Genomic DNA, 22,049 nt, shown 5'->3' with positions numbered 1-22,049 from the left:
CTAATTTATACAAAAAAAGCAAAGAATGTCTGGATATTTGCAAAATAAATAAGATTATAAAATTTCAAAATCTATCAAATTTTTTTTATCGTAATTACATGAAAATTTATACAGTTTTAGCTTTCTTACATTAAATGTGACATTTTTTAACAAATGAACTATAAACATAAACGCACAAATAACAAAAATATTAGTGATTTTGTTTGAACACCCATACAAATCTAACGATCAGCGAGCCAACGACGTCACTAGTTCGTGCCATTTTGTATGGGGCGTTATTCAGGTATCCGCGGCAGCGCCGCAAATCTGACTCTTTAAATCCCTGTAGCTCCGAAAGTAATGATCGCAGATATCCAGTTACTTTTAGAAAATTGCTTTACTATTAGCATACTCTTAATTTATATACAATTTAAAAAACTGTCATCATCCCTAAAGGCATTTTAAAACACTTACAAGCCACAAAGTAACAATTTTATTATACAAGAGCTTACTAAACGACTCTGAAGTAATAATAAACTAAATTTGCAGTCAAATTTACGGCTGCAGCGGTTATTACCGGTATCAATATTTAATGGGGCTGGAGCTAAAAGTCCCTCGTGTTTTAGTGAGAACTGATAAGTTCCCGCAGCTTCGTCTAAATTAACAAAGACGAGCCCCTGTAGCCAAGTGGCAAGTCGATTCTCTTTCTACTATCGAAAACGCTTCGAAAACTAGAATTTATGGGAATGACATTTGCTATCGATAGATCACGTGATCAAGTTCCGTCATTCCCATACATTTATCTAGTTTTCGAAGCGTTTGCGATAGTAGAAAGAGAATCGACATGCTACTTGGCTACGGGGGGAGGTTTGTATGGACTACCTGCAATATTATCCTACCGGTAAAGTGATTTAGCGTTCCGGTACAATGTCGTGTAGAAACCAAAAGAGGTGTGGATTTTTATCCTACTCTTAACAAGTTAGCATTCTTCCATCCAAGATTGCATCATCACTTGCCATCAGGTGAGATTGTAGTAAAGGGCTAACTTGTAAAGAATTAAAAAAAAAACGAAACGGGAATTACGAGGTTGTAACCGAGGGTCGTTTGCTAGTCCTGCAGTGGACGTCCATCGACTGAGAGGAGACTAGAGCTCAGCAGTGAGCCTATAGAGTAGAGTTGATAATGATGAATGATGAAAAATAAGAGCCGTGATAGGCCAGTGGATATGACCTCTGCCTCCGATTCCGGAGGGTGTGGGTTCGAATCCGGTCCGGGGCATTCACCTCCAACTTTTCAGTTGTGTGCATTTTAAGAAATTAAATATCACGTGTCTCAATCGGTGTAGGAAAACATCGTGAGGAAACCTGCATACCAGAGAATTATCTTAATTCTTTGCGTGTGTGAAGTCTGCCAATCCGCATTGGGCCAGCGTGGTGGACTATTGGCCTAACCCCTCTCATTCTGAGAGGAGACTCGAGCTCAGCAGTGAGCCGAATATGGGTTGATAATGATGATACTCCAATTTTTTGGTAATCTTGCTCAACGTACAGACGCCATGTTTTAACTGTTCCACTATAATATAGATTTACACCAACTCCCGCCATGTTTCCGCAAGTAATTCCAAATTGCAATATATCACCGGAAAGTTCTTACAACCGAATTACCGAACATCGATATTAAAGAGAAGTCTATAGGGAACAATATACAAGCAACTTCGGGCAGCTGGTAAAAATATTGTATTTATAACCATTTCATAAACGATTAGATATGATTTACGGCTGTCAGACCTTCATTTCAGTATGTTATCACATTTTACCTACTTTTTTGGTAGACACAAATAGGAATTGTCCTGGGATGTGTATCAAAATATTTAACCGCATTCCGAAAGTTATTAAAGCGTTACCTATGGCACAATTTAAAAGAAAATTATACGACTGGTTGATAAGTAAAAACTACTTTTTGACGGCCTCCGTGGCGCAGTGGCGGTGGATTTACAAAACGGAGGTCCTGGGATCGATCCCCGGCTGGGCAGATTGAGATTTTCTTAATTTGTCCAGGTCTGGCTGGTGGGAGGCTTCGGCCGTGGCTAGTTACCACCCTACCGGCAAAAGACGTACTGCCAAGCGATTTAGCGTTCCGGTACGATGCCGTGTAGAAACCGAAAGGGGTGTGGATTTTCATCCTCCTCCTAACAAGTTAGTCCGCTTCCATCTTAGACTGCATCATCACTTACCATCAGGTGAGATTGTAGTCAAGGGCTAACTTGTAAAGAATAAAAAAAAAAAAAAAAAAAAAAACTATAATGTCAAAGAACTATTAAAATAATAATTGTAGAAATAATGAATTTTGTATATTGTATTGCAATTGTAACTTTATTTTATTTTTCATTTAATTTGGTAATTATGACTGTTGGATGTTGGTGTTATTTTTTCTTTTTTGTTTGTAATTTCATTTCATTTATTTTGGTAATTGTGACTGTTTGTATTTTTTTTTTTTTTTCACCATATTTGCACACTATTAATTTAGTTGAATGTTGTAAAAAACAATAATTTTTGCAAATAAACAATTATTATTATTATTATTAAAGCAATCTTTAAAAGCTGATGAAACCTTCTGATCACTTTGAAGGTGGTGCCAAGCCAGTGACGTATCTATTAAAGCCGTTTCTGAAAGAATCACGGGAAAGAACTGTCTTCACATCCTAAAACTTTATGATTTAATCGGCTTTAGTTAATGCATCACTGTGTTGGCACCGCCTTCAAAGTGATTAGAAGGAAGCACATACGATGTTATTTTTCGCTTTTTAGTTAATTTTCTGATTTTGAAGTCGGTTCAATTTTTTTTTTGAATTTTTTATTAATTTAATCAAGACAATATGGGAACTAATATCTATATTCACTCGTAGCTTCGTAGCATGCCGTAGAAAAACAAAGTTTTAGACACGGCTGTGGAGAAGTACTTGTAATTGATTACAGTTTGCCGACTTCTACTTTTCTGTACGATTGCGAGAAAATATTACACATAATCCGCTACAAATAATTTGTGTTTCTTTTTAATTAACCATAACCATTACCCTTCCTTTAAGCTTCGCCGTAGTCGGGTAAAAAGTAACTTTTACAATTCTTGACGTTCGGCGATACCTATTTTTCGTATAGGTAACTGAAATATCCCTAACAGAGAAGTAAAAAAATGTTTATTATTGTATTACTAGCAGAAGCTAGCGACTTCGTCTGCGTGAAAAACCCTTAACCATTTATTTTTAAATAACACACTTGTACAAAATTTCCCTACTATTCGTCCCCCTTTTGAAGTACAAAGTCCCTTCGAAGTAAGCCATATACATAAAACATTTTTACAATCCAACTGATACTTCCAAAGATTAGTGCATTTAAACAAAACATTTGACGGCTTTCGTGTCGCAGTGGTGTGCGCGGTGGATTTACAAGACGGAGGTCCTAGGTTCGATCCACGGCTGGGCCGATTGAGGTTTTGTTAATTGGTCTAGGTCTGACTGGTGGGGGGCTTCGGCCGTGGTTATTTACCCCCCTACCGGCAAAGACGTACCGCCAAACTAGCGTTCCGATACGATGCCGTGTAGAAACTGAGAGGAGTGTGGATTGTCTTCCTACTCCTAACAAGTTAGCCCGCTACCATCTTAGATAACATCATCACTTAGCATCAAGTGAGATTGTGGTCAAGGGCTAACTTGTATAGAATAAAAAAAAACTTACAAACACAAACAAACACTTTTCCGCTTAAATATTAGTATTAGAAATAGTACTTTTTCGTAAAATCAGACAGACTCGGTCTCGTCTACCGGATTCTTTCCCAAATAATTCCGAACCGGATATTGTTTACAAGAAAAATGGTTCCGACGTTTTGATAAATGACGAGGATCAAAAAACGGAGTTGCACAATCTGCGTCGTATCAATTTATCAATTTGTTATCATTACAGCGGGTCTTCTGTTCGTATACTTTGGAAAATGTGGCATTTTTAGGGTTCCGCAAACTTCATTATTATCAACCCATATTCGGCTTACTACCGAGCTCGAGACACCTCTCAGGTTATCATGATAGGGGTTAGGCCAATAGTCCACAACGCGGATTGGCAGACTTCACATTAGAGTATGAAGAAAATTCTCTGGTATGCAGGTCACGATGTTTTCCTTCACCGTTTGAGATATTTAATTTCTTAAAATGCACATAACTGAAAAGTTGGAGGTGCATGCCCGGATCGGATTCCAACCGACACCCTCCGAAATCTGAGGCAGAGGTCCACTGGGCTATCACGGAAACGGAACGGAACGGAAATTCATAAGGAAGAAATTAAATCCTTATAGGATCACTTTGCCGCCCGTCTGTCTAACAGCTTTTATTTTTGGAACATATAGAGTTGAAATGAAAACTATAAACCATAAACATAACCTGCTCACATCTAACAGTCCTATAAAGCTGTGGAAGCTTTACCGAACTAAGAGAGGTTCCGTTTTTTTCTATTGAGGGACCGAGTCCTAACTAACTTAAACATATGACGGCCTACGTGGAACAGTGGTATGCGCGGTGGTCCCGGGTTCGATCCCCGGCTGGACCGATTGAGGTTTTCTTAATTGATCCAGGTCTGGCTGGTGGGAGGCTTTGGCGATGGCTAGTTACCACCCTACCGACAAAGACGTACCGCCAAGCGATTTAGCGATCTACGACGTCGTGTAGAAACCGAAAGGGTTGTGGATTTCATCCTCCTTCCAACAAGTTAGCCCGATTCCATCTTAGATTGCATCATAACTTACCATCAGGTGAGATTACAGTCAAGAGCTAACTTGTAAAGAATAAAAAAAAATCCAACAGTCCTATAAAGGTGTGAAAGCTGTTCTGAAATGTTCTGGCATACAGATATACATCAAATTGATCATAAAAGGGTTCTGTATTTTCCTACTGATATAGGGTTTGGTACTTCAAGAATTTTATTAATTTAAGTGTTAATTTTATAAAATTTCACCCCTAATATGGGGTCTAATAGGAGCTTGTAAGAATCTTTAAAAGAAACTCTGTAATTTTTAAACTATCGTTACTGACTATCGTTTACTGACTATCGTTATAATATAAAACGTAATGTATCGAAAAAGGGAATGAAAGCTAACACGAATTTTCTCGTAAACAAAGTCGAAGGCTTGTCCTAGTAAAGGTGCATGGAGGCCATTGGATCAGCTTCCACCTTCACAAAGGAAGTAAAACTATAAGAAACTGTAATGTTGTCATTAATTGTAAATTATAATATTCTATGATTTAAAAAAAGAAAGAGCAACTGTTGAGTTTCTTGCCGGTTTCTTCTCAGCAGAACCTGCCTTGCGAACCGGTGGTAGAATCTTTACAAATAGTCAACTGACGTATCAAAAGTGCTTATAAACTGAGCCTACTTGAAATAAATGAATTTTGAATTTAGTCTTAGACCATTTAAATAACAGGACCTGCCTCGCTAACCGTTACCCCTCTGGCAAAGATCAAAAATCTATGATCTAACGCGTTTATAAAAACTGTTGCTACAGAATCGATGTTTCATAGTTGTAATATATATGTATTGCGAGTCAAATTTATAGTTGTGTGTATGGACATAAAAAAATATTTAATGGTGTTAAATATCGATTCGAAATATTCCAGACAATTTTGTTCGTGAATTTGAGCGCGATGCATCTCCATTTTCTAATTCCTCTATGAATTTAGTAGATAAATATTATTTCGTATTATTCTTTATATCTTATTGTTGTATTGTTAACGTTTATGAAACTCGGGAATACAATGACGTCAGTGTTACTGACGTCATTGTTTGCTGTAACAGAGACTTCATACTACATTAAATAAATTTTCCTTTTGTTGAGTTCGCGGGAAAACGATTTTTATCTCTCTAGAATAAAATGTACGTAGAGATACATTTTATTATATCCAAACACTTGAGTGTAACAATTTATATATTTTTTTTGCAATTATTTTCAAACTAGCGGACGCCCGCGACTTCGTCCGCGTGGAAATCAATGTAAACTTTCAAGCCCTATTTCACCACTTTAGGGGTTGAATTTTAAAAAATTACATTATATTTCGTATTTTTTTAATAATATACCAACAAATTTTTTTAACTGTCACTCTAAAAAATGCTTGCTTTCCATACAAACTTTCAATCCCTATTTCACCCCCATCTGTTTTCATTTTAGAGTCAAAAAGTACCCTATGTTTTGCTTCCATTTACCAGCTGTGAAAAGTACTTTTTTCAAATTTTTCAAATCGGAACAGTAGTTCCTGAGATTCGCGTTTTACCAAACCAAATCTGTGGATCTAATGAAGCGATTTTGAAAATTCTTTTACTAGAAATCCACGTTATTTGTGAGGCTATAATTTATCCCCATATTATCGGGAACGGGAACAACCTGGGTGAAACCGCGGGGCGTCGGTTAGTAGAGTATAAATATCTAAGTCGCGTGCTTAATCTTAAACTAATACAGTATAGTAATACAGATCGATGAAATGATACATTTTCATCGATCTCTTTATTACGTAAATGATTCATACCCTGACTTTAGTTATTGATTCAAAGTGATTGGGTACTTTTGAGCGGTGCGAGTGATCAATTATAAGGCACTCGGCATGCTACGTTGCGTGACCCATTCAAATACAAAGCCTTCAATGGCATGCGTCTGTGGCCCTTGAAAATAAGAAATCTATATAAAGAAAGGTCTGAATGTACAGTCGGATTAGAAGCAAACATCGGCACCCAACTCAAAACTTCAATAACCGTGTGGGGCGCTAATAAGTTTTTTCCTCGCCGCCCAACTTTATCGCCCACGACGCCGATAAAACTTCATCAGTACGTGCAAGGACTTATCCGCGCGAAGCCTTTGCGAGGGGGGAAAAGGCGCCGCGACGCTCAGTCGGGCGCCGGCCTCTGGCAGCGCCGGTCGCACGCATGGCGCGCGTCAGGTAAAGGGCATGCGGCCCGCGCTCGCCGCGCTCGCGGCCTGCTGCGTGGGGGCGCGCGCCGAGCTGCCCTCCGCGCGTCTTCCCGCGCGCAACACCACCGCCGCGCACGTGCTCCAGTGCGAGGACGGGCTCGTGCTCCCCGCCTGGCTGCCCCTCGAGGATGTGCCCACGCTGCACATCGCCATCCGCGGCCTCGTGTACTTCCTGACGCTCATGTACCTCTTCATCGGCGTCTCCATCGTCTCCGACAGGTTCATGGCCGCGATCGAAGTGATAACGTCGCGGGAAAAGGAGGTGCGCGTGCGACGAAACGGCAGCGACCAGATCATTGTCGTCCGAGTGTGGAACGAGACCGTGGCCAACTTGACGCTGATGGCCCTCGGGTCCAGCGCACCGGAAATATTGCTCTCGGTCATCGAAATCGCCGGAAAGAACTTCGAAGCCGGCGAGCTAGGACCCGGCACCATCGTCGGATCCGCCGCTTACAATCTGTTTGTGATTATTGCAATATGTGTCGCGGTGATACCTGATGGAGAAGTGCGAAAGATTAAGCATTTAAGAGTGTTTCTAGTCACTGCCACTTGGTCCATATTCGCGTACGTATGGCTCTATTTAATTCTAGCGGTGATATCGCCCAGTGAAGTGGAAGTTTGGGAAGGCACTGTCACTTTCATGTTCTTCCCTGCCACAGTGATGACGGCGTATATTGCGGATCGAAGGCTCCTAGTTTACAAATATCTGAAAAAAGGTTATAGAGTTAACGAGCGTGGTGTGATTGTAGAAGGGGAGGGCGACGGATCCGTTGAAATGGCCCTGAAACCCAACGCCGACGAGTTCGCCTCGGACGACGAAGAAGGTCGAGAGCTAGAGAGATCCCGCAAAGAGTACATCACAGTGTTGCGAGAACTAAAAAGGCAACATCCCGAAGAAGATCTAGAGACAGTAGAGAGGATGGCGTTAGAAACTTTGATGGCTCGGGGTCCGAAATCACGTGCTTTTTACAGAGTATCAGCGACGAGAAAGATGATCGGTGGAGGAGATTTCTCCCGGAAAATACACGAAAGAGCTCAGAGTGACCTGAGCGAGGTAAAGGCTGAATTGCAGCGTCGGGATTCAGCTTCTGTAGTGGCTGAACCGAAAGGCCCTAATGTTTGTTTCGATCCAGACCACTATACCGTGATGGAAAACTGTGGATCGTTCGAAGTGAGAGTAATACGCCGCGGCAATCTTAACGGGGAAGTAACCGTGCAGTACACCACAGAAGATGGAACCGCGGAGGCTGGTTCAGACTACGTGGCAGCTCAAGGCTCGCTGACATTTGGCAATGGGGAAACAGAGAAAAAGTTTACCGTCCAAGTGATAGACGACGAAGTATTCGAGGAAGATGAGCATTTTTACGTGCGGTTAACATCCCCAAAAGGCGCTTGTCTGGCATCTCCATCCACCGCAACGGTAGTGATTTTGGATGACGATCATTCCGGGGTATTTTCTTTCCCTCAGAGGGATTTCGAGTTGACGGAATCGGTTGGGACTTACGAGCTGCGTGTTGTTAGAACGGCCGGTGCTCGGGGCAAGGTGAGGATTCCTTACTGGACGGAAGACGGCACAGCTAAAGGCGGTGCTCAGTACGAGACTGTGCAAGATCACGTCGTTTTTGAAAACAACGAAACTGAGTGAGTAATTTTGTTTTTTTTTTCATTATAGTTTTAGTAAAATGTATATATTTTTAAAATGACAGACAGATACCTACACATCGGATTGCCAACAGTTTTTGAGAAATTATAATATTTTTCAAATTAAGCTATAATAAATATAGTAGGTACGCTTCAAGAAAAATTCCTGAAGAAATCTTGTTGAATAAGTGAAAAACAAAAAAATTATTTTCAGAAAAAACTACCTACCTATATTTGTTTGGATTTGTTGTTTTTCAGGTTTTTGGCTAAAATACTCGTAAGAGTGTCATATTCATATGTTTTTTCACATGCAAGTTTTACTTAAATTATTAAAAACCGAAAGCTTCGTTTGCTTAAAGTACGAAACACGATAATACGCTATTGCATCTGTCGTAAAGTAATGGTCATAAAGTTTGAAAAGCGAGATTTTTTTATTAGATTTCAGTATTGAAAATATAATATTTTTCGTACGATATATTTCTTCAATAGTACGCAGACCCAAAATATAGTACAATACCATGTAATATAGTACGTGGAAACCCCTAGGGTTGCCAAACGTACTACCTATATTGGTTGGGTGTGTCATTGTTGTGTGTACCTACCTAGGTACACACAACAATGACACTATGATGAATGAGCACAAGACGTGACGTCGCATTGCAAGTAATATAATGCGCATATTAAGTACACTACTCAAGAATAAAGTTTGAATGTGGGTACGCGTCAAATAACAATAATTTATTTCTAAGCTATACTTGAATACCTACTAGTCGTCGTCATCATCCCATATTCGGCTTACTGCTGAGCTCGAGTCTTCTCTCAGAATGAGAGGGGTAAGGCCAATAGTCCACCACGCTCGCCCAATGCGGATTGGCAGACTTCACACACGCAGAGAATAAAGATAATTCTCTGGTATGCAGGTTTCCTCACGATGTTTTCCTTCACCGATTGAGACACGTGATATTTAATTTCTTAAAATGCACATAACTGAAAAGTTGGAGGTACATGCCCCGGACCGGATTCGAACCCACACCCTCCGGAATCGGAGGCAGAGGTCATATTCACTGGGCTATCACGGCTATCTATATGATACTAGTATTAAATAGAATTTCATATTAATATAAAGCCTTTGTTCAGAGGCGAGAGTCTATCGTAGCCAGACCTTCTTCATTTTAGAAAATAATTAAAAACATTTTATTGCAATTATAAATAATTAAAACTGAATGTCTGTCAGTCTGTAGGTGGCTTTGGTGATAAAAAAAGAAATATAGCCAGGCACCTAGCTTCGTGGTAACACTGCCAGAAATTTATAAAGGTTAACATTTATACTTTTGAATGGTTGCCATGATAACTAGTGATAGAGAACATGATTTGTCATAATACCTAATAGTGTAAAATATCGTTGGATATGAATAATATTCAGTTGTCTGATAAAATTCGTAAAAAGTTCCAAGAAAGTCTGACGCGATGTATCTTTCGCTAACACTACATTTTCCAATATATTCTAATACTAGTCCCGTCCGTGAAATCCAGTCCACAAAACCTGTGGAAACCAATTCCGATCCAGAGGAATTCCGGGATAAAATGTCTTTATGTTGCTCAATTAAAGTAATTATATAATATATTTATATATATTAAAGTAACTTGAGTATGTACTTTATTTATTTTTTATTTATTTAAGCCTTTCAATCTAAATTACATAATATTTATTACAGTTAAATTTATTACAGTTAAATTTCATCCCACTGCTGGGCAAAGGCCTCCCCCTTCCTCTTCCATTGTGTCCTTTCCATTGCTGATCGGGTCCAGTATGTCCCTTCAAAGGCAATCAGATCGTCTTTCCATCTACTAATTGGTCTGCCTCTTTTTCTTTTTTCCTCCCTTGGGCACCACGATGTTGTTATGCTACTCCAATCGTCATTTAATTTTCTTGTTATGTGTCCTGCCCAGTTCCATTTCAACCTCTTTGTTATTTTTCCTACGTCTTTCACTTTACTTTTTAGTCGAATATGGGTATTTGGCACCCTTTCAATCAATTTTATGTTTAAGAAGTTTCTTTCCATGTTGCGTTGTGTTGTTTTTAGTCTCTTTATATGGTTTCTATTCAATGCCCATGTTTGACAACCATAGGTAAGGGATGGTGTTATACATGCATCAAAAGTTTTCGCTTTGAGACTTACTGGTATGTCCTTGTTTTTAAAGATATATTTTAGGCTCCAGTATTTATTCCAACCTTGTTGTATTCTTTTATTGATTTCCATTTCCTGCCAATTTTTAAATGATACGGTTTGTCCTAGATATGTGTATTTATCTACAACTTCTAATTTAGTGTTATTTATTTCAATATTTATAGATTCGTCTGTACTTCCCATTATTTTTGTTTTTTTCATATTCATAGATAGCCCAACTGATTTGCTTTCTAGTTCTAGACCTTGTATCATTATTTTTAAGTCATCTACTGTGTTTGAAAACAATACGACATCATCCGCAAATCGAAGGTTCGTTAACTTTTGACCATATACTTTAATTCCCAATTTCTCCCACTTAGTCCTTAGTTTTAAGAATATATTCTGAAGAACTGAGTTAAATAATTTTGGGGACATTGGGTCTCCTTGTTTTACGCCCCTTTCAATCTGGAATTTTTTGCCTTTTGATTCAAGTTTTATTAGTGCTTCGTTATTGGTATACAGTTTTCTGATCAATTCAATGTACGCTTTTGGTATTCCATCCATTTTCAAGGCGTTCCATAGTGATTTGTGTTCAATAGAATCAAATGCTTTATTAAAGTCAATGAATGCTATGAACAGGGCTATTTGATATTCTTTTGACTTTTCCATTATTTGTTGTATGCTTTGTAGATGATCGCATGTTGAGTAGTTTGTTCTAAATCCTGCTTGTTCTGGTGGTTGTTGTAAGTCTAGATATGTGTTAATTCGTTTAGTTATAATTTTTGAGAATATTTTGTAGAGATTTGTGATCATGGTGATGGGTCTGTAGTTGTTTATATCGTAGTAGTTTCCTTTCTTATGTATAAGTGTTATTTCTGATGTTAACCATTGTGATGGTATGTCCTTGTCTTGTAAAATTTTATTGAACAGTTCGGTAACAGCATCTATAAGAGCTTCTTTTCCTAATTTTAAGCTTCTAGGGCTTATTTTGTCTGGTCCTGATGATTTATTTATACTCAACGAGTTTAATGCGTTTTCTACCTCAGCAGATAAGATATCTGGTATTGGGTCTTCTTCAGTATTATACTGGTAGATATTTTTCTCATCATTTTTGTTATATATGTCATCTACTGTGCTGGTGTATAGTTCTTTATAAAAATTTGTGGCAATTTCCATTAGGTTACACCTGTTTTTTTCTATATTTTTATTTTGATTTTGAAGGCCAGGGATCCATTTTTTCCCTATTTCTGTTTTTTGTTTTATTGCTTTAAATGATCTAGATGATTGTATTGTGTCTATGATTTCCTGTGTTCGTTGTTGTCTTTTTTCTTTTCTTATTTGTCTTTTGGTCATCCTATTGATGTCTTTTAACTCCTGTCTTTCTTCATTAGTTTTATGAGGTTTCATGTTCAGCTCTATTCTTCTATCTATTAGTTTCATAAGTTCTGAAGAAAATATATATGCGTTAGTATTCTTTATAAATTCCTTACTAATTTCCGCTTCCTTTATACAATTCTCTATTTTGTTATAATAAGTTTGTACATTATATTTTGCTGTGTTTGGTATTTCGGATAATAGGTTCTTCAGCTTGATGTTATACCCTTCTTGATTGATGTTGCTATATAATTTAGTATGAGGGGTTGGTGGCTTTCTTTTTATTATTTCCTTTATTGTTACTATACTACGTAGTATTCTATGGTCAGTAAAAAACTTGAACTTGTTAATGACATCGACGTCTTCAAATATAGTATTGTTTTTACATAGAAAATAATCAATTTCGTTTTTTGTTTGGGAATCAGGGGAGAGCCATGTCCATTTTCTGTTATTTCGTTTTTTGAAGAAAGTGTTTATTATTTTCAGTTGGTTATTTCGACAGAAATTTAAAAGCATTTGCCCTCTAGTGTTTCTATTACCATATCCAAAGTTACCCATGTTTTGTTTTTCTTCGTCTGTGGTAATTTTTCCTATTTTACTATTAAAATCTCCCTGTATAATCAAGGTTTCGTTTTTTGTGTCTTCAATAATCATCTTAATCATATCGTACATGTTATCGACTACTTCGTCGTCATAATCAGTTGTGGGCATGTATATTTGTAGTATAGCTATAGTATGTTTCTCAGAAAGTTGTAATTTCATAAGTGCAATTCTGTCTGAGTAGGACTTAATTTCCTTGATTTGATGCTTCCATTTTTTGTGTATGAAAAATCCCACTCCATTTCTTCTAGTGTCTTCTCCATAATAGTACATGACATGATCTTGTAGTTCAATAATTTCTTCGCCTTTTAATCTCACTTCACTCAATCCTAGAATGTCGCATTTTACATCTTTGAGGGCTTGAGTTAGTTCCGTTATTCTTGATTCACATTTCAAAGTTCTTACATTAAGTGTTGCTACGTACAACTTTGTATATTGGTATTTATTCTTTAAATAATTGTTATAATAGTGTTCTCCAAATATAGGAAGGGGGGTTTGGTCTTTAGTAATTCTCACGGTGACCGGCCGTCTTGAGATTACGTTTTCAATATTTTTATTCAATTGCATAGTTTGTCTAGAAGTTAGGTTTGAGTTCCGGTTGGTATTTGCTGTTAGTTGCTATTGCATTTGCATACCTGTTTTTTCATAAGTTAATGAGTTTGATCTATTTCTCATTAAATCAAACGCATTCCTTCTATTTATTTTGGAAGACGATTTATTTTCAGCTTTATTTCCTCCTGTTTGATTATCAGAGTTTTCTTGAGGTGTAGGCGACGATCTCTTTCTTTTTCCGTAGCTATCATTTTCTTTAACTATGAGCCTATCGTATTTTAAAATTGCATAGTTTCCTTTTTCTCTTTCTTCCTTAAGCTTATGTTGGAGTGCGCGCCTCTTTTCCAGTACATCTTTTGGGAAATCTTCCGCTATGAAAATATTTTTCAATTTCTTTTTATTCTTTAGGAGTTCATTCTTTTTCCAGTTATGAATCAGCGAAACCACAATTGGCCTTTCTTTTCCATTTGAGTTTTCATCTTTTTTCCCCACTCTCATCACTTGGTTTATGTGACTAGAATCGATATTTATATGTGCCTTTTGGAATTCTTCTGATATCAACTGCAAAAGCTGTGAGTTGGACTTCTCAGACTCTTTTAAACCAAAAACAACAATATTGTTGGCTTTCTTATCTCTCTCGAGTCTTTCAATCTTCTTCTCCAATTGCTCAACTGATTGTTTTAATTTTTTATTTTCTTCTATTAATGGTTTCAATTTTTCATCCATAGTTTCTATAATGTTTTGCTTAGTTTGTTTAGTTTGTTCCTGCATCTCCATTTTTAATTTATCAAATAAGTGTTGAAGCTGAGTTTCCATTTTAATTTTACAAAATCGGTAACGAATCGTAAAAAAAAAACGTGTTGTATGCACAGGCCTTTATTGTAAGTTGTGCCAAGTTTTAATAACAAATCGGCGTGTCTAAACAGGGCTTTATGCTATTAGTCTATTGTCTATGCTCTAAAATGACATTCGAGATAAACACATTTGACAATAGTGATTAGACACAAAGTTTACAGGGTATTCCAAAAGTTAATCACATAAATTCACTGAATTCCCTGTCTTTCTGCACTCGGAGACACTTTATTTTTGTGAAAATGTATTATTTCTAGTGGACGAAACTAATTTTGCACTTCTAAACGTAACTTTTCCAACAATTTCGATTTAATAACATCGAGACGCAACGTAAGTAGACTTTACTATTTGACAACCGGAACCGGAGTATGTACTTACAAAAACTTAAAAATTGTTATTTATTTTCGTTTTGCAACAAAATTACAAATTTTATTAACCTAATTCTACATATTATCTACTATGAGATCACTATGTGTAATTTTCTTATGTGCGAAATAAAAGGCTTTTTTTTATTTATTATTTTATTTATTATGTTGCTCATAACCTCCTTGTCAGCATGTTATATTGTATAACTATTAATTAAGCAACAGTAAGGAAATCAGCTGGTTAGTAACAACTTCTGATAACATAAGTTTTAACAGCTACAATGTCCTACAAATTGCGTGATAGGTACATTATCTCGTTCTGACGCTCAGAAATTTTTATTTCCTGGTAACAGTTAGCTACCCGAGTCAAGAATTTTCGTGAATAAAAAAGTTGATCGTCTCATCGAGATGAAGCTACTTACGAACTTTATAGTAATGAGTTGTACAAAATATTCTACGTATCCCGGTTATCCTGCAGTTTTCCATTCAATTGTAAGTTTAATTAAACCGGTTTAACCGTTCTACATATTTGCCCGGAAAAACAGACAGACAGACACATAATATTTTAAAAATGTTTGTTTGTGATTTTGTATCATTAAGAATATCGTGCGTCTCTTTCTTCTAAGAAAACAGGATCTGGACCAACGATATTTTATACAATAGATATGTTCCGTGCCTACAAAATCACGGCAAAATGTGATCCAAATTTAGCTACTCTACTGAGCGTACACATACACAATTTGTGTTTAGTTTTATTATGTAATTTATTTATTCGTATGTACCTATTTGAGAGATAGTGATTTAGAGCCGTGATAGCCCAGTGGATGTGACCTCTGCCTCCGAATCTAAAGGATGTGGGTTCGAATCCTCCTGCATGCACCTGCGACTTTACAATTGTGTGCATTTTAAGAAATTAAATATCACGTGTCTCAAACAGTGAAGGAAAACATCGTGAGGAAACCTTCATACCGAGAATTTTTTTTAATTCTCTGCGTGTGTGAAGTCTGTAAATCCGCATTGGGCCAGCGTGGTTATTGGCTTAACCCTTCTGATTCTGTGAGGAGACACGAGCTCAGCAGTGAGCCGAATATTGGTTGATAATGACCTATTTAAGTACATATTTTTCACTTCCTGAACACACTCGGACATTGTAGACAACGATTAGGTACTATTTGTTTACTTAAATAACTTTCTTTGTTTATACTATGCAATTTACAGACTTATCTTATATCATGGATGTAGAAATAAGGTTGCGACCCATGGCTTTCGATCCCTGTACTATGTAATATGTATGGCATTTACGGGTAAAGTATCTGTATATGTGTACAAAAGGAATCACACAAATGCCATGCCGTAAATGACCTATATTGGCTTCTGTAATTATCGGCGAATTAAAAATTTGCACCGACTTCCGTCACCACCACTTTAGTACAGCACTAATTTTTAATTATCTTTAACTGTACCACAAAGCCGTACAAGAATAATTAATCGTAATTCGTCATTTGTACCTGAGAAATACCCTTCACTCACGTACTCACCTGTACCGCTCAGAAATGACGGCATAGTGCTCAGAGTTATTTTCTGATATAGTAACAGCCAGGGTTCCCAACTTAGGGGTTTTCCCCCCAGATTTAGGGGGCAAATAAGTGAAATGGGATTTTTTTAGGGGTATTTTCAGGGATTTTTTGACTCTTTAATATTTTTAAATTGATGATAATTTTAATATTTCTTTCTTGGCCTAGCGACTTATAACGACATATAATACGTTATTCTACAACCACTCTGAGGCAATTGGAGGCAATTTTCATCGAATAAAAAAAATTGGTAAATCTATTCATTGTTAACATGTATGATTTCAAAAAATCTGAATCTTCAGATAAAGACGTAGTATTTTGTCTGTATTAAATATAGACTTTTGAAACATATGACAGCATATTATTTCTAAATTATTATGAATTTATATTTTTTAGGGGGACAACTCAAAAATTAAGGCGATTTTAGGGGTTTTTGACACCAACTTTAGGGATAAATATTTTGGAGAGTTGGTAACACTGGTAACAGCCTAAGCGTTATTCGCGTTGGTTCATTTCACAGGTATTTTTTTTCAAAGGCTCGTAGTCTATTAATGAAATTAAACAATTAGCCACATTTGTTCTCAGTTACGACGGGCTAGTGACATATCTATAGTATAAAATCTTTGGTTTGACTCAGCCTTCATAAAATCTGTTACGAGTTCCATCTAACAAACTATAAATACACTAAAGTATCTATATGTTATTATAAACATTGTCTGTTATTTGCTGATAATAATTCTTCAATGTCATGATTACAGTTTTTCGTTTATAAGATACTGATTTGACTAAACCTAAAGATTCTATCTTTAGCTTTATTATTTATTATTAATTTAAATATTATAATGATATTAATATCATAATGTTAGACTAAGCCGTAAAACTGTATAATTAAAAAGTAGTTGTAAGATACAGAAACCATTTTGAATTGTAAAACTGTTTGAGTCATAGTCGGTAATTATTTTGTCGTCTGGTAGCCAGTCGAGCGCGATCTTTGTTGGTGATAATACACTCTGTTGGAACTATACGAAGATTTTCATTGCTGAATACACATTCATGACGTCACGCTGCCCGTCTCAGTAATAAATCGAATTGTCTCTCAATCCAGTATAGTACACACCCAATTCAACGAATGCTGTGAATACGTACTTAGCCTGTTCTTAACACAAAGGTAAGATTAAAAAGTTCCCTACAAAGGGATAAGAGCCTTCATGTATCATGTAGGTATATACGAATACCTACATCAAGGTTAATCTATATATATTTATAAAAGCGAAAGGTCACTTATCACGAAATATCGAAGACCGTTTGATGTTTAAAGATGGAATTCGACAGGGAGGTAGTATTAGAGTAATAATTGGAGGCAGTTCATAGTCAGCTAAGAATGGAATTTACGATAGTTTAAGATTAAAGTGGTAATTATAATATCATCTGGTACTCAAAAATGTTTACACAAGATGCTTTTGCATAGTAAAAGAAGAGAATGAAAAACATGACTTGGCACTGAAAAGTGACTTAAAATTACATCGTGTATTAAAATAATTTAATCAGCAACAAATAAATACCCAAATTTATAATAATAATATAATAATTTATTAAATAATAAAATAAAATATAAAAACTGAAAAGAAAAAAAAAACAAGTTTAACCAGAAGTGAGATTTAAAAGCCTCAATAGCTCAACGGTAAGAGCGGTCGGATTCATCACCGAGGGGTGGTGGTTCAATCCCCGCCCCGTTGGTTTATTGTCGTACCCACTCCTAGCACAGTCTTTCCCGACTAGTTGGAGGGGAATGGGAATATTGGTCATATTATAAAAAAGTATGGCAAATATTCTATTTTTTTTTTTTAAAAGTATTGAAAGCAATTTGAAAACAATCGGAGCAATATTGGATAGAATGGTTTTAATCTATATTTAATTTAATAGATGCTATAGACTCGAAGTGAAAAAAAATTTTTTTTTCGAACATTGCGATATGGGTATCAAATTCAAGGGCTCATCAAGAGGATTTCAAAATGGTATATCATAGCCATATTAGAACAACGTACAATTAGAAAAAAACGCTATTTATATAGCGATTAATAAATAATACGCGAGGCGGTTGACTAGATTCTAGGCTGTGATTCCGCTATTTTATACTCGTCGATGTAATATTCGCCTATATCAAGTTTTATTAGAATTTGAACTTTATTTCTATGGGATGTCAAAAATAAAATGTCACTAAGAACGTAGTTGCCATGGAAATGAGCGATGTCACATCGCTGTAACATTACAGAATGCAGGGGCATGTTAGGCAGTCGGGTATTTATTTTTTAAAATGATTGACTTGTAACCATTTTGAACCCTAAAAAATCATCTCTTGTTCTGGTTGAAAGGCAGAAAAACGTAGACAAAGCCTCGGTCTAGTCCTACTAATATTATAAATGCGAAAGTTTGTATGGATTTTTGCATGTTTGTTTGGGTGTTTGTTACTCTTTAACGCCGCTACTACTGAAGCGATTTGGCTGTAATTTGGAATGGAAATAGATTTTACTCTGGATTAACACATAGGCTACTTTTTATCCCAAAAAAATCCATGGTTTGCGAAAACTGATAATTTGGATGATATGAATGTTTGTTACTCTTTCACGCCTCGGCTACTAAACTGAATTAGCTGCAATTTGGTATTAAGATATATTATAACCTGGATTGACATATAGGCTACTTTTTATCCCGGAAAAATCCATGGTTCCCGAGGGATTTGTGAAAAACTGAATTCCACGCGGACGAAGTCGCGGGCGCCCGCTAGTTGTTCAATAAGTGAGCGATCCAGTGTAGAGTTATGGCCGCTGAAACCTGACAGTTGCCGTTCTAAAGGAAACCAAACAATGTCAGGGCGATTATCGCAGCGGGCTCGAAACGGCAATATTAAATAAACCTACTTTATATAATGATATAATGTACTTTCACCCGCTTAGCGGATGAAATTAGATATAGATCGTATATGAGGACGTAATAATGATGTTGTATAACTTGGGAATTCATACGTCCAGTGGCTAGCATGGCTTTAAAACATAATATATGATTGAGCAATTGAGCATCTCTTCTTGTCAAAATATGACGCCCGCGACTTCATCCGCGTGGTATTCAGTTTTACTTAAATCCACAAAAACCATGGATTTTTTTAGGATAAAAAGTAGTCTATGTGCTAATCCAGGGTATTATCTATCTTCTTTTCATCTCACGGACCCGAAATTAGGTAATCTTTTCACTCATGTGGACTTGTGTTTATGAGGGGAAAAATAAGATCATTTAAACAAAATGTGCAAAAACTAAATGCCTTTTGTAGGGGATAATCTATGGATCTACTGAATCGATTTTGTACCACTTATTTTATACCAATAGAAAGCTACGTTATTTGTGAGTGTCATATGCTACATTTTATCCCCGTATTCCCACGGGAACAGGATTTACGCAGGCGATTTTTTTATTTTTATTATTTACAAGTTAGCCCTTGACCACAATCTCACCTGATGGTAAGTGATGATGTAATCTAAAATGGTAGCGGGCTAACTTGTTAGAAGTAGGAAGACAATCCACACCCCTTTCGGTTTCTACGTCTTTGCCGGTAGGGTGGTAACCAGCCACAGCCGAAGCCTCCCACCAGCCAGACCTAGACCAATTAAGAGAACCTCAATCGGCCCAGCCGGGGATCGAACCCAGGACCTACGTCTTGTAAATCCACCGCGCATACCACTGCGCCACGTAGGCCATTAGATGCCTCTGCTAGGCCTTAATAAAATAAAAATAACGTTACAACCATGCTAGAGCGGTTTGAAAAACACCTTTCCGGTTTCATAGAAGCCCCAAAAAACACCTATGCCGATTAGCCACGAGCGAGTGAGTCGACCTTCTTTACAATATTACAACTTAATCCCGGGGCATTTCGACCATCTTTGCTGCTTTAAGCGCCTTACTATGATCGGTGATCAAAAGAAACCATAAATTAAGGTGTCCGGATTTATCGGAGTATTAAAATACCAGCCCCTCTAGCCAAGCGGGACGTCGATTCTCTACGATCGCAAGCGCTTCGAAAAGTAGAAAAATGTATGGGAATGACATTTGCTATCGACAAGGTCATGTGATCAAGATCAGTCATTCCCATACATTTAACTAGTTTTCGAAGCGTTTGCGAACGTAGAAAGAGAAACGTCGTGCCACTTGGCTACAGGGGCTGATCTGTGATAGTGTGGATATGACCTCTGCCTTTAATTCCGAGGGCGTAGGTTCGAATTCGTTCCGGGGAATGCGCCTTAAATTTTTCAGTTGTGTGCATTTTATGAAATTAAATAACAAGTATCTCAAACGGTGGGGGGAAAAATAGTGAAGAAAGCTGCTTACCTGAGAATTTTCTTAATTCTCCACGTGTCTCATCAATAAAAAATTATGAAGCCCAAACACAAGGTAGCTATTGTGAATCGTCAAGGAGTTCCCTTAACTGTCCTTCGTTTTCATTACTAGATCTCTAATATTCAAATAACCCGTCTAGATTAAAAGTTTTTTTACCTAACTATTGCTACTGTAAGTAACGACTTAAGATAGGTGTTAACGTAGTTTTTACGCCAGAAATTGCCCACATCATATTAAAAAGACGCCTTTTTCTTCATACTGGCTTATCAGATCTCCGATCTCGATCATTTCAGCTTTCTAACAAAGAAAAATTTGTTGGCTCGGAGGCTAGTTACCACCCTACTGGCAAAGACATATCGCCAAGCGAAATAGCGTTCCGGTACGATGTAGAAACCGAAAGGGGTGTAGATTTTCATCCTCCCCCTAACAAGTTAGGCCGCTTCCATCTTAGATACATCACTTACCATCAGTGAGTGATGATGCAATTGTAGTCAAGGGGTAACTTGTGAAGAATAAAAAAAATAAAAAAAACTAAGTAATACCTATTTATAAAACATAAAAGTTTTAATGTTAAGTATTTGCCGGCAGAAATACTTAGCGGTAGTTTCCCAGACGAGCTATGTCATAAAGTCTTAATTAAGTCCACCGTCTGTGTATTTTACTTGACGGCATATATACACAATATCCGCAAATTATATTGTCATCTCTTTTATATTATCGGGCCAAGTTTCGAAGCTTATTGGTAGTCTTTCTGGTAGAACCGATCCTATAATGAAATTCAATTTAGACTTAATAACTCCGAGCTCAAGTTTACGTAACTTACCAACTTTATTGAGGAAATGAGATTCTCTTCTTTCAAAATTAAATAGAGTATGTACTGCAAAAAATTGCTGGCTTAAATGAAATGGTGTTTGTACAGTTTCACTCATATTTACTGGCGTAAATGAAATAGATTTTGTACAGTCGCGCGCAAAAAAATTTTGGCGTAAATCAAATACCTAGAGTTTTTACAGTGGTCCAAAAAAATTATTGCCCGAAATTAAATAGAGTTATCGATCTATAATAATTCAATCTATTTTTTCAAAATCCTAATTATTTTTAGGTTTCCCACATAGCGGACAAGACAGATGGCGACGGCGCAAATGAAACTTTATTGTAGCGTTTTCTAATTTTGTGATTATTTTTATTTATTTCTATAAAGCTACTTTTTGTGTGTAATTATTTTTGTTATTTTCTTTTTTTCTTCGTATATTTTGCATTATACCGCATTTTATTTCATTAATTATTTATATTCATTAATCTTATTAGGTAATTAATCCATAGGTTGTCTGACAGTAGTTGCTAAAAGCAATAAGACTTCTACTATGTTTTTATCGTGAGTGTTATTCATATCAATTTATTTTTTTGGCTGAAGGCATCGGCCGTGGCTAGTTACCACCCTACCGGCAAAGACGTATCGCCAAGCGATTTAGCGTTCCGATACGATGCCGTGTAGAAACCGAAAGGGGTGTGGATTTCATCCTCCTCCTAACAAGTTAGCCCGCTTCCATCTTAGACTG

The 22,049-nt window shown here is 36.8% G+C and overlaps 1 protein-coding gene across 2 annotated transcripts in view; it reads left to right on the top strand.

Annotated features, from left to right (window-relative positions):
* The first annotated feature begins 6,909 nt into the window (after positions 1-6,909).
* The window catches only part of LOC112054351 (sodium/calcium exchanger 3), a 135,520-nt gene continuing 120,380 nt past the window's right edge, over positions 6,910-22,049 (top strand). For both annotated transcript variants that reach the window (XM_024094121.2, XM_052888032.1), the window contains exon 1: positions 6,910-8,619. In XM_024094121.2, coding sequence (XP_023949889.2) covers positions 6,956-8,619 — 1,664 coding nt within the window. In that variant the 5' untranslated portion in view covers positions 6,910-6,955. The remainder of the gene's footprint in view (positions 8,620-22,049) is intronic.

The sequence above is a fragment of the Bicyclus anynana genome, chromosome 21 (assembly GCF_947172395.1).
Source record: "Bicyclus anynana chromosome 21, ilBicAnyn1.1, whole genome shotgun sequence".
Lineage (NCBI taxonomy): Eukaryota > Metazoa > Arthropoda > Insecta > Lepidoptera > Nymphalidae > Bicyclus > Bicyclus anynana.
This window is presented reverse-complemented; position numbering and strand designations above follow the sequence as displayed.